At 42.1% G+C, this 14,400-nt stretch overlaps 1 protein-coding gene across 1 annotated transcript in view; it reads right to left on the reverse strand.

The window, feature by feature from the left end:
* The window catches only part of LOC311324029 (cadherin-12-like), a gene marked incomplete at its 3' end in the record, with an annotated part of 61,154 nt that overhangs the window by 13,546 nt on the left and 33,208 nt on the right, over nt 1–14,400 (reverse strand). Inside the window, exons 6-7 of the mRNA XM_084456395.1 lie at nt 6,040–6,293; nt 3,131–3,267 (exon numbers count right to left, since the gene is read on the reverse strand). Of these exons, the coding sequence (XP_084312521.1) occupies nt 3,131–3,267; nt 6,040–6,293 (391 nt within the window). The remainder of the gene's footprint in view (nt 1–3,130; nt 3,268–6,039; nt 6,294–14,400) is intronic.

Raw genomic sequence — 14,400 nt, forward strand, 5'->3', positions numbered from 1 at the left:
TTTGTGCAAATGCTGATCTCGAGATTTGGGCAGCAGAGGGTGGAGGCTTCTGTGTGAGCTTATGAAAAGGTAAACTCGGAAGGTCTGGGATATTGTACTGTATGTGTCATGAATAAAAAATGAGAAAAGAGTTTTGAGTCTCTTTTACAGTACTCGTGTTGAAGGATAGGGATGCTCATGCAAATTATTTGCTGACTTGCTGATTGTGTGAATGTAATGCTTCTGTCTTCCCACTAGATGGTGCAATGTTAATGGACCATTTAAATCAGTCTTAACGGCAGCATCTCACCCTGATCTGGACATGAAGATGATCTGTTTTTTTGTGTCATAGCAGTAGACTCTTGAATTAGCCACAACACAGGCTTTATCTAACAGACTTTCTATAATACAAACGCCCTATGCTAATTTACTCTTGGTTGATTAATTTAATTTGTAATAAAATATGAATTTGTAATGTCCACTCATTTAATACATACTGGGTATATTGATTACCAGCACAACAAACGATTCAAATGATTACCAGACTAAAGTAAATTAAAGGACACAGAATCAACAAGGGAACAATTCCTAACATATTGAAAGTCCAATTGTGATCAGAGTGAGGCAGAACAAGGATGCTATGGACAATTAGATAAACAATAAACACCTCCCACATACTGTACATGTAAATGAAAGTGTGAACAAATTAGACAAAATTAGAGTAACTGTTTTTTTTTACAACTTTCAGTGGATGCACCATGCAGATCTAGCCCACACACTCACTACTACCACTTACACGTCAGCAATATGAAATGTGTGCCTCAGTGGAGCAACAGACAGTGTTCCATTTTTGCTGCATGGCTGCAGTGTCTGACTGTGGCTAGAGAGATCTGAGGCTTTCTCCACTGGCTGAGTTCTCCTCAAAAAGGTGAGATTGCTGGTATAACACCCCTTATGTATGTATGGTAAATGTGAATATTGTAAGTGGGCATAGTTTAATGAAAAAAACATTTAATACGAAGAGTGTGCAATACCAGACAGCGGAATGTGGAAACCTATCGACTGAGGGGAATTAGATTGGATATAGAAAACGGTCACGGAGAACAGCCAGCAGAGAATTAGACTTTGATTAAAAACAAGAGTGTTGGATGCCCCAGTGGCTGATCGGTTAAGGCGCATACCACATTAAGGCTAATCCTTTACGCAGCGGCCCAGGTTCGAATCACGCCTGGTCACTGTGCTGCATGTCCTCCCCTCTCTCTCTACCACCTTTCCTGTCACTCTACACTTTGCTATATAATAAAGCACAAATGCCCCCAAAAATATCTTTAAAAAACCCCCACAAAAAACAGTGTTATCAGAGGACAGAAGGCGGTATGTTGTGGTGTGATGAACGTGAATGTCAACTCAAGTTGGTTGTCTTTCCCTATCTTTACCCTGCTCTAATATTGAGATAATAGTTTTATGTTAATGCATAATTTGTACAACACACTGGTTTTAATACATCCGGGGCATCCATTTTTAAGATAAGATATGATAAGATAGGATGCCAACTTTATTAATTCCTTTGGAGTAACAAGGTGGCCTGTTAATGCTAATGAAGAAGCTACCACTCGAAATGACACCGCAGCAGGTGCAATCGAATGCAAAAGTGCTCCAGAGGCTATCGAAGCTAGCACTAGCAATAGCAACATCACCATCGGCGAGGAAGCTAGCGCCAGCAGGCAGTTGCAGTTTGATGTTGTGATATTGGGTATGGCCTAGTGCTCGTCATAAAGTCATATTGACATGCTTGTGGTGTCTAGATGAAGTTTGATGCGTTGTGCATATTGAATTGTCATACGGATTTCTTATTAGCATACTGTTCACAACTGGCATTCTTTGTAAATAGATGGGACGGGACGGGACAACAGAACTGTTTTTTTTTCTCACGTCAAAATGTTGCCCCCCCTATTCTCAGAGGGTAAAATCGCCTATGATTATGTTAACCGTTAATGTGAGAAACCCTCAGTTCACTCAGGGATACAATAGCACTAAGATGTCAAATGTATCACTGAAGGTCAACAACTATCAAGGAGACATGAGTGTCTTGCCAAGCTGCAAGGTCACAGAAAAGGGATCAATGGTCAGAAGTTGTGCTATAAAACTCCCAGAGAGTCTGAGGTTTGTCTATACCGAATGACCTCTGTCGAGGCTTTCTTGTTCTATACTATCCGGCACCCATCCCAGCACCAGTCTGAACCTGAATGTATTCCTCTCAATAGAAAAATGGTGTCTCCAGACATGCGTCCATCCGGGCAATGAAGCCAGGGGAGCTTTCTATGTGTGTGTGTGTGGGGGGGGGGTGACAGACCATGATAACAAGCCCTCTCTGCTGATTCAGATGCCATGTATGATGGGCTGAGCCCCCCCCTCCATCCCCCCATTCCCAGTCATCAGAGTCTCCCACCCCCACCCACAACAGAACAGCATTAGCATTTTCTCCACTACGACCTTGAGGGGAGAGGGGGGGGGGGGGCTAACTAATACCACTTTCTGAGGCGATAAAAGCCCAACTTTTAACAGCCCTTATTTCACAGTCCGTCCTAATGAATATACGCCGTGCGTAATTTTGATTGAGCACCAGCCTGCCTCTGAGATAATGACTTTGACGGCTCTAAGGCGGTTTGATGACTTGATGACGATAGATTCGCTTATTTATCTGGAAATTTTCTCTACTTCCTTCATAAAAACATAATTAGCTTGATGACACATCTTTAAGTCACAGTTTGCATTAGCTCTCTCGGCTTCACAGACGCCATTTGCATGTGCAACATATGTTTATCCTTCACATTTTGTTTCTGCCAACTCAAAAGAAATTCCATAGCATCTTTCCTCACTTCGAAGTTGAGGAGAAAACATAGTTTACTATTATCTTGTGAAATATGTTATTGGGAGGCAGTCGACAAGGGCATATAGAGAGGATAAAGAGAGTTGACGTGGGCAAACCTAGAGGAGGAAATGTCATGTCGCCCATAAATGACTCCAACAAAAATGGGATTGACTATTGACTTGAGTAAAGCGGTGTTAAATCTGTCACACTGATTACGATAGCAGGAAGGACAATGGCACCTGCATGAGTCACCATTGATTCCATTGTCATGGTACTTACTAAGTTTGGTTGCCACAATGAAGATATGATGCTGGGCGATGGTCTCTCTGTCCAGAGGTTCATTGGTAGATATCAATCCCTCTACTGGATCAATGTCGAAGTAGCTTACCGGGTCACTTTTCCAGTCGATTGAATACCTGCATACAAAGTTGTGATTAGCTATATTTCCACCATGTAAAAAGATAGAGGAACATTGATGTTCTTCCTAATAAAAAATAATAGTGTGAGGTTTAACAGTGCTAGATAGTGTTTACTTCTATAGTAATTTGCTCAACATTGGCTGAAGTAGGCATAAGTACTGATGAATGAATTGTATGTTTTATGCTGACCTAATGTGTTTCAGAGAAACAAAGAAACTTTGTACTGTCTTAAAAAAAATCTTCCAAAAACAGCAAGACTACAAGAAGTATTATTATTGCGATAGTGATTAAAGATGTTGCCATATTGCCCACTCTGTGAACTGAGGGTGTTGAGAGAGTTCAGTGCATCTTTGTACTGTAGATTTCCGCTACCCTAAACATTTGAATATGAAATATTATTTTAGTGGTTCTACATTCCAATGGTATGCAATCAGGCATCCTGAATATAGGGAGCCAAAGCGCAAAACTACGCTCTCTACTGGTTTGGTTTGCACCAGCCCTATCTTTTGCATGGGAGAAAATGTTGAAATAATTCTAAATCGATATCAACACAAAACGTAACGACAACATGTACCATTTAACATAGATAAAGCAATAAACTACTAACTATATCAACTTCCATCGCAGTAACATGTGGTTTCTCAAAGGTACTTTTGATTTATTTTAAGTTCTAGTTATTTTACAGCAAACTACACATCTGGGTACTCTGCTGGGTTTTGAGCACTTCACTGGAGAGTGCAGCTGACCAGAGCACTATGTTTGCATGCTTAGTAAACAAGAGTCAATTGTTCTTGAATCAGGGCACATTGCTAGATTATGTAGGCTAAGAGGAATCTAGTGATGTCCACCTCTTGAAATTTGGTTGAATTTACTGACTGTTAAATCAGTAAAACCGTTCTGATCGCTTATGTTGTTAGCATAAGTGAACGGAGAAGAACATGGCAAAAATCACAGGTAGTGGACATTTTCTATTTGGCAAGTCCCATCTGAATGAGCTTGACTAACATTAGCAAGCTAGCTAACTAGCTATCTACTATTGCGTACAATGGTAGGGTGGATAATATAATGTGACAAATCTGACCAAATTTGCAGAACAGAACAAGACTGAAGAAGATTAATCTATTGACATAGCCAGGAAGCACATCTGCTATTTCTGTGTAGCAGCAACACAGGGTGTGTGCATCATGGGAACTGCAGGCAGAGCTTGTGTCAATCAGGTAGAGAGAGAGCCGTAGTCGGATCCTTCTGCTATTTGCATGAACATGGAGGCAGTACCATACGTGGAGTGATATTTGATTAGTGTGCATTTTACATGTAAGTTCCGGCTTATCCAATAACCCTGGACCTCTCTTTAACCCTGGTTGGTGGGGAGCCTTGATGCAGACCCGATTGAGCCAAAACCATTCAGCCTCAGTCTCTTTGATGAATATTATACAAGAACTCTGATCTCTTGTTATAAGAGTTCATGGCTTGTAATCAATCTTTAGGGTACATCTTCTATTTTTCTGGTAAAAACTCATCTAGTCTCATCAGTTTTTAGTTCAATTTCAGTTCAATTCAGCATCCCATTTGAAAGTTATCTTTCAGAATTCAGATTCAGAATATCTGCTGTGAAAGAGGATAGCCTGTGTAAAAGATTGACAGTTGATGTCATATGACGGTTGATTAATGCAGGATTTTATTATTTAAATCCAGATGTGGGTATCGTTGATGTGCAACAATAACTATTCAGAATATCTGCCATTTGTTTAGAGTATTCCATGTTACATTACACTTGTTGTTTTGAGAAACAGAAGTAAACCAACAGCTGTGAATGTCATGAATATCTCATGCATATATGAATACATACTACATAGCACAACTTTGTGCAATATGTGTTGATTATTTTCTCCAGAATTGCATAGGATGAGGTTGTCTTTGTCTCTTTGCAAAGTATGTCAGAGGTTTTGAAAGTTGGTGACCACAGAAAAGATGTTGACTAATGCACCTCCACTTTACCTTGGCTCTCAGATCTTTGTGATCTGTTGTCATCCCAGAGAGGTTGCATGAGTGCAATCACTCAAAGTCAGATGGGCCAAATGTCTTTTTCGTGAATATTTGAGTACATGCACTATGCAATATTAATGCCTTTTGTTTTCTTAGTCAACAATGACTTGTCCACACACTTCAGAATGGTGAAGAGACCATTGAGTTAAACTTTAAAAGCATAATCCCCTATGCATGGAGAGGCTTCAGGACTATTGTTGTAGTCGCTTCTCTGATAGAGTGAAAATGAACAATGTTAGCCAGGGAACTCCTGAATAATTTAAATGTTAGACAAAGTAAAGCTCTAACTCTACTAAATAAATAAATCAATCAATAAATCAATAAATAAATAATAGCACATGCTTTCTGTTTTACAAATCCTGGCCTTTTCCATTCCATTGAATAAAAAATGCATATGAAAACAAATACCACAAATACCACTTTTGCCGATTGTGTCCTGCTCTTTGGTAGAAAATCATTAGTGTAAAACGCAGAAGAAAATAACTGACTGTATTAGACAAAAGATGTTTCATACATTTTTAACTATAGGCACTGGTTTCTATCTCTGCATCGGAAACTTTGCCTACTACTCAATGCTTAGTCTTTGTGTATGTGTGTGTGTGTGTGTGTGTGTGTGTGTCTTGGTACATGCATGTGAACCCTGAATGTGTGCATGAGAACCCTGAATTACATTTGCCAGCTGCCTGCTATCCTATTTTTCTAACACTGGAGCTTGAACTCTACCTGACACGACTGCTGCTGGCATCCAGGTCCTGAGCTGTCACTGCCCCGATGATGGTACCTACAGGCGTGTCCTCCAACACATCCATCATGTAGGAGGGCTTATTGAACACTGGGGGCTCGTCCACATCCAGAACGTTAATCTTGACTGTAGCTGTATCCTTAAAGGCCCCGAAGCTGTGGAAACGTGGATCCAGGTGAATGTTGGATGCGTCTACCTTAAAGGTGTAGGCCTTCTTGCTTTCGTAGTCCAATGGCTGGGAGAAAACATAAAACAGACCCAAAAAATCATGTAATTCAGTGTTTTCATGTCATTCTAAACTCTAGTTCTGCTTGTAATGATTGCATTTGATGTGTATGCAGCTAATAAGTTCCGAATTTTGAAACACAAAAACTAGGATAACATGGTCAAATAGGATAAGAAACAAACTACATATTTCATTAATCTAACACATCTAATACATAAATGTTGCAACCTCAGCCTGTCTGCCTCTCTGTCTGGACTGTCCTCAGACACCTTCGGCCTGCAGCGTTCATATTTGGCACAGGTATCCGCAAGGGTCACGGACAGACCGTCACAAGGACAGATTTTTAAATTAATTTACATTTTGGCTAATTTTAACATAAACTACACCATCCAATATGAATATTACTCCGAATAGAACCCTGCCCCAGCATTCCAGCTGCCTACTCTAGAACTGTAGCGATCATTAGCAGCAAGGAGCTGCAGCTTTGCCCAACATTAGTGTGTTCTATTGTCTACCCAATAGTAGTAGCTACTGTAGCTAGCTTGCAAACAATAGCCAATAGACGGGACTTGCCAACACAACAGGTCTGCTATGTTCTAGGGGGAGATGGGCATATAATGGACTAAATAGCCAGTTACTGATTGCTCCAACGGATATCAAAACTAGCTAATAAATTGATTGGATGGGCTAAGCTGGCGTGATATCAGATTTACAGTATTTAGTTGGTGTCCATAGTGCTCCAATTGGTATCAGAAGTAGTCCAACTGAAGGTGTGAGAACATACCATCTTAGCTTATGAATTAAGGGTGTTAAAATAGCACTGAGTTGACAAGTCGATGAAAAGCACAAGTCCGGTTCACACATTTACCCGCAGTGTGACACAGTCCAGCTGCTGTATTTTATGGTTCAGCAATAACCTGCACTACATGAACACTGGTTATGAACACCCGACTTACAGGTTCACATTGTTCTACCTCCCCGTCTCTTGACATCTGTACACAGTGTCAATTAGCTCGGGCTGAGGTTACATGGCTAGCCGCCATGCCCTTGTCTGCAGCCTGGGTGTAAAAATTTGACGGCAGTGACACCTATGTTTGCGCTTCTGCCTCTCTCCTGCCTTCTCGTGTATGACCAAGCACGTTCGCCTGAGCTTGTGGTCATGCTCTGTTGCTCCCTGAGTCACACGGGAGGCATTTCTTTTGCAGTATTTGAAAATGACTAACACCGTGACAGCAATCCTATCTCTCTGCCCCAGGCTCCAGAAATCTTCCGGCATAGTCAAGCTCCATATGACACCCATGTGAAAACAGCTTGTGATAGGGAAAAGAGAGTGGTTATCCAAAGAGATGCGCATGAGACGTGCATGAGGTGTGCAACACAAGGCCATTTTTGTTGATGAGCTAAATTAGGAATGCTATTCCATGGGCTCATATTGATGACACATTCATGATATGAGTTGTTGGTATAGTAGCTTGCATTCAGGATTAGCAGTATTAGGCCATTCAAAACCATCAAGTTATTTCTGGTCGATGGCAGATGTTACCCCCCCCCCCCCCCCACCCACACACACACACACACACACACACACACACATTTCCACGGAGCAGTAGCCTCAATTAGAGAGCAGGTGTCTGACCACAAAAAAAAAGGCTGTATGAAAAGCCAATCTGAGTGCAATCATTGACCATCAGACAGCATGATTGGCTTGATTACAGTGAGCCAGATTTAACTCACTGTGCACAGCAGTAGGATGTCAGGACAGGAAATACACTGTCTCTTTCAATCTCTCCCAGGAATAGAGAAGACTGTAGGAAGATCTGGCTCCTCATAGCAACAGCAAACCACACTTCCCTCTGTCAAAGTCGATCCAAAACACTATTGATTGATTTCAATGAATCGAGTATCTCCTATCTTATGGTCACATACTTGAAATCAAGGGAAAGTCACTCTGTAAATACCGTATGTTAAGTTAATAGTGCCGACATCTCTCACATTTCTTAGGGTTTCGTGAGCCTCCACATGGTGGAAAAAAGGTGCATTGTATATTATGGCGTGTGTGTGTAGCACGAGCACACCCACATGCAGACACAGCAATGCATAGCTCAGCTGAAATCTTTGCGCAGGTGGAGAGGGACTGCTGTGGAGGTGGGAAGCAGGAGGTATTGACTAGGCCTCATTAGACACACTCTCACAGGAGACCTAGGGAGATATGGCACACCATCACGCGCACACACACAGAAATTGCATCCTCACAATTAGGATGGAGGCTGAAACGCTAACCTCCATTACTCTGTCTAATCCTCATATAATCAGCGAAGATGAAGACGGGTATTAGTAGCAGACCTATGCTGATAGGAATGCAAATGCCTTGCAAGAAAGTACATAGATATGCACTTTGAATACAGCAATATGCTCAGTAGATATTGTAGAGTGATAAACTAGATAAACATGAAGCTGAAAATAAACAGTGGAACTTGTGGGGTCACAAAGCAAACAGAGGTAATGAGAAAGAGAAGTGTTGATTTTTTTGCCTAGATCTGAGTGACTATATGGTAGGTAGCTTTACCAACTCTAATGTACTAATCTACTCTGATACAATTTTATTGCCTACTGTATACTGCGGCTTGGCCGAGTGACACTTTTATCAAGTATTTTCCAAGGTCAGGAGCTATTGCTCGAAACGCCCTCACCCAGTGCTGGAAGTGAATTAAGATCTATACTTACAATGCAGCCATGAGAGGGAGATGGGAGGAATACACTAAAACTCTGGCTCGGAAGAGGCCATTTTAACAATGGTGTCATAACAAAGAGACATCCACCTTGATTAAATGTCAGACAGCTCCCATAGATTACCATGGGTTAGGTTGGAAAGAATGTCAAGAGTGTCATTGCCCTTTCTCTGCCTCCGACTTCTGTGATAGAGCCAGTATTGGCCAGTATTGCACCTTAATGGCTTCCACCCAGAGAGAGGAAAAACAGGGAAATAGGAACAAAATGGGGTGAAGAGGGGTAATGAGAGACAGTCAGAGTTAATGAGAAGAACCGTTAATGGTCCGACGGAGTAGGATAGCAGTCAAATCAGGTCTAGGAGCCAGAATGCTCGTACAGGAAGAAAAAATAAATGCCCAGTCACTGGTGTTTGTCAGAACATATCCTTCCACCTTTCCAGCCCTATTTTACGGTCAGACCTTATGGGTCAATAGAGCCGTGGCGTTCACCACTTTTGAAGAAGCTTGTTATCTAATTGCTCTGCGTAGTCCACGGCTGCTATCAACACAGAGGGGAAGATAATGGTCTTGAAAGAGAAACAGCCTTTGTAAAAGGGAGACTTCCTCTCATGTCAGTGTTGGTGCTCTTCAAACACAACAGAACATGCTTGAAATTCTAGACATGGCGCCGTGCCCTTTGATATGTAAATGTGCACCTTGGTTGCACCGACGGTGCTACCGCATGAAGGAGCCATGGGTGTTTCCATTGGGGCCGTTATGATCCGAAGGAATTTGCTGATTTTGAGATCGACAATGAATCATAGCATCACAATCCCAGAGGGGTGGGCCCCATGTTCTTTGAAAAATGCTGTTACTCCCTGATTAATAGTGTGTCAACGCAATACAAAGGACATCATATTTGTTGGAGGCCATGCGTTTTTTTTTCCGGAATGTCAAGAGCGCTTATTTTTCATCTGGGTTTTCTGGCTTTGACTTAAGGGTGATTTTGACTAAGCCTTCAGGTCCACCTTACTGTGCATTTGAATGTGTTTGATACATTTTTAATAGGCTCTCCGTTTGTTTGTGTGGAGTTCAGTATTATAGTAACAGATCTACTATGTCTTTCCTGTCTCCTACCTGCTCCCATCTCTTTGGGGGAATGGCTTTATGCCAGCACCCCTTGGTAAAGATGCTATTTTATATTGAAGGCTACTTAAGCCATCCGAGCACAACACAGCTAGTCATTAGCCCAGTGATTCACTTGTTTACACTAAACACCGATATGTATTTAAGTTTATTTATTTAATTTAAGATTTCATGCTGAAGATTAAAGGGCGGAATTAGAGCAATCCTGTTAAATCTTTCATGAGCTCCTGAGTCATAAGAATCCTATTTAGTATTATGTATGAAGAATGACACTCATGCATCTTTAACATCGACCTTCCCTGCCTTATCCTCCTAGGGAAGCCAATCACAACTATAGCCTACAAGTTAGTAAACACAACACCAACATGACATGTTTTTAATTCTGCCCGTGTTCCCAGCAACCAACAGCAAAAACAAAGAATACATAATGATAGAGAGACGGAGACCTGATAATTCCTGACCTCTGTCTTTGACGTGGATGAACATCTTCCTCATGACGTCTTAGCAGCCACTGACTGACAAGGTTGCTCGACAATATTACACCCATCAACATAACACAGGAAACCCTGCCGTGACATCACCTGACCAATTGAGCATGGAGCGTGATGAGCATAATCAGTGCTGCTTCTGTCCCATGAGAGCCATTTGATGTCCCATTGAATTGGGACCTCAACCGCAGGGAAAGGATGTGCACTTGATTGTGCTTCCATCAGTCATACTGGTCTGTGTCCTTGATTTGCTGGAGGCTCACTGGCGCCTCCAAACCCCCCCCCCCCCCCCCCACACACACACACACACACACTCCTCCTTCACCCCCTCACCCAAGCTGGTGACGTGATGTGGGATATGAGAGCATCTGTCTGTCTTCACGGCAGTGGAGAGGAGTGAGTGTTAGAGACTGGCACTGCCACTCTAATAGGACAGGGGTTAGCCAGGTGGTGGGCCCCGAGACAATAGTCTAATCTATTACACCCACACCGCCCAAGGCCTCCAGAGGGCAGACACTCCATCGATATCATTTCCTCACCTAGCTCTTTTTCTCTTACTCACTTTCACTTTGTATCTCTCTCTCCCCCCATCTCTCCCCCTCCCTCCCTAAACTTCCATTGTCATTTCAAAATATTTTCACAAAATGAATAAATACTAGAATTTATTAAAACCAACCAACCATCCAACAGAAACAAACAGACAAACAAACCGACACACAAGTAAGCAAATAAACAAATTACCAAGATAATAGTGAAAATAATCATAGTGGAATAAAAATAGTTACTCAGTAAGTAAATATCCCACATTTCTACCACATGTGGTCAGCTCTCCTGTCCACTGGTTGTCCCTCAACTGATGGCAGCTCCACGCATACATAATGTTCAGCTAAAATGGTGCATTCCGATTTCACTCCTAGAAGATATTGCAGTGAGGATTGGTTACTGCATTTTCAAACTCTGTGTTTCTGAGTAATGTTGGGGAATAATGAGGCTCTAATTTCTTTATATTTGTCACAGTGTATCAGACTGAACACCAGCCTGTCCTCTCTGGGCCGCCAGGTCTATCTGTGTCGTCCTGTTTCTATTGCCAAGCTGTGATTACTGAATCTGTACCTAGTCAATGTCTTCCTGAGTTTTGGATCAGAAACAGTGGTCAGATAGTCAACCACTGTGTGTACTCTCGATTTTAGGGCTAAATAGCATTCTAGTTTACTTATGAGTTGTTGTGTCATTTTTCCAATAAGTTATATATTTTGGTTTTGTTATAATTTGGTTGGGCCAGATTGTCTGAGGGCTGTCCTGAGGCAGGAGAGGGTTAGTGGAGGTCAGTCTCAGGACCAGGGGACTCCTCTCTATGTTCTCCTCTCAGCTTTGTAAGGCTTGTTGATGGCAAGAGGGAGAGTCACTAGTTTTGAGATGCATATAAAATCGGATCTCTCTCTCTCACACACACACACACATGCACGCACACACACACACACACCTTTCTGACATTGGTGGTAGTGTTATTGTTGTACACCCTGCATTTCTGCTCCCTGGTTTCAGCTCCACCTCCTCTTCCCTCTGTGATCTCCTGTCACACCAGGGCCTGAAATAACCCACAACAAGTGGAACTCTGAGCTCAAGCCAAACTTTCCTTCACTTGACACAGTGATTTTTTGTCTCCAAAATGCTATTTCGGTATACATATATATAAGGTCATCATGCCATTTCTAAGCTTTTCCAGTCAAGTCATTTCGAGATTAGTGTAGACTAGAGCATGATAATTCTGCATTACTGTAACCACCCAAGGTGATTTGCTTGTGCATGCTTTTGCAGACATGTAGTACTATCTTATTGACTGTAATAATTTGTTAGACACATCCTGTCGATTCATAGATTAAACATGACAGCACTCCTGAGGTGCCCAGTGGGTGCACTGTGTCCTCCAATATTTGAAATCTTTCCTTCTTTGGTTTGATTAGCAGAAGCTACCCGATTAGCCCTAATTTCAGCAAAGATAGAGCCATTTGCTCAGCAATTGCGTCATTTTTCCATTACTGTTTTAGTGCCCAGTAGTAACTCATCTAGACCAAGAAGCTATAATGGTTTGATGATTTACTGTTCAAACAGCCCACTAATGACATTTTTGATAGAGCAATTGGGATGCTGACAGTGTCTGGCTTTTGAAAAAAAAATTAAATGCTTAATGATGGTGGCCAGGATGAAAAGCCCTATTGGCAGAGTACAGTTCTGACTTTGAAAAGTGAAATTGGGGCCAAGTTTGAGGCTGCTCTTGTTATTTCGAAATGAATGCAGATGAAGTTATCAATGTGAATTGCATACCAAATTAATTATCTGTCTAGCCCAGAATGTATGCATTGTAGCATAAAGGGGTAGTGTGCTATTTTGGAAATGAAACCCTATTTGTGGTCTGTCTACCATGAACCTAAAACATACTGTAGAGATGTATCACAATCCAAATGTTTTTACATGTTTGGCATGGCTTGGACTTAAGCATTCCCCTGGCGCTTGTTTTCACTGTTCCCACAAAGAATATGCGCAAGTCATGACAAACACCTAAAAATATTCAGATTGCGATACATTTCACTAGAGAGCATACTGAGACTGGTAAGATTGCACCCTATGCTTCCTGTCTCAGAAAAGCACATTCGTCATAGTTTTTCAACGCATTTACGTATGCCCCATTGACTTTCATTGTAGCCCAGTGAGAGCCTGCATAAAAACGGCAGCTAGCTCAACACTGGAACGATCAGTGAAATTATGGTCTCAGGTTGGTAGACAGACCACAAATAGGGATATATGTCCAACATAGCACACTACCCCTTTAATATAATAGGTTGGCTAATATGTATTCTGTATGTTTGGGTTGTTTTTAATTAATAATCCCTTAGCATCCCTCGACAGGATTTTGAAGAAAGCTACATCATGATTCATGACTACAGAAACCTCCTTCTATTCCCTTCACTCTGGTTGGTTTGGGACGTAAAGTATTTGTAAAGAGGAGACAACAGACAGACTCTTGTACAGTATTTAAATGGATTCCCTGGACTTGAGCCAACATGGCTTACGCCACACATGTTGCCATTAAACAGTGTAGTTCCTCTAGGCTTAGTACATTTCAATTACATTTATCAGCAGCTCAGTCATCTCCCATACGCTCAAAGAACGACTAGTGGAGAAAAATCACCACGCCAGTAAACAAAGCACACAAACAAATTTAATCTGACAACAAGCCTCTTACCGGCACTACCCGAGGACATTCAAGGCCTTTTTCATACTCCTGTCATTTTATCTGCATGTGTGTGTGTGTGTGTGTGTGTGTGTGTCTGCACACTTCTCTCACTGGGATTCCTGCAGTGGCTTCGCCTATTGTTTCCCATAATCTTGTGTTTTACAGATGTACCCCTTGCCTCCCCCTCCTGTATCGGCAGACCGGGGAACAGATGATCATCCCCATGACCCGGTACCAAGCCTGATCCTCTTATCATACACCAAACCTAGCCTAACTCCCCAGTTAGGGGGCTGCCTAACTTGGCTCAGCGTGTGTGGGGCTGCCTGCACTGATGCCAGCAGCCCATTGCTGTTCAATGCGGGGGTTAGAGAGAGAGAAGGAGATAGGGAAAGAGAGAGAGAGAGAGAGATCCAAATACTGGGCCCATTTACACAGAACTCTCTGGGGTGATCCTGTTCGGATCCTAAGACTGGTCTGTGGGCGGGTGTGCCTTCTCAACGCTAGGTCAAGAACTGAAGACTCCATCCTCCACCTACACA

This window comes from Borostomias antarcticus (assembly GCF_949987555.1).
Source record: "Borostomias antarcticus genome assembly, chromosome: 2".
In the NCBI taxonomy this organism is placed as follows: Eukaryota; Metazoa; Chordata; class Actinopteri; order Stomiiformes; family Stomiidae; genus Borostomias; species Borostomias antarcticus.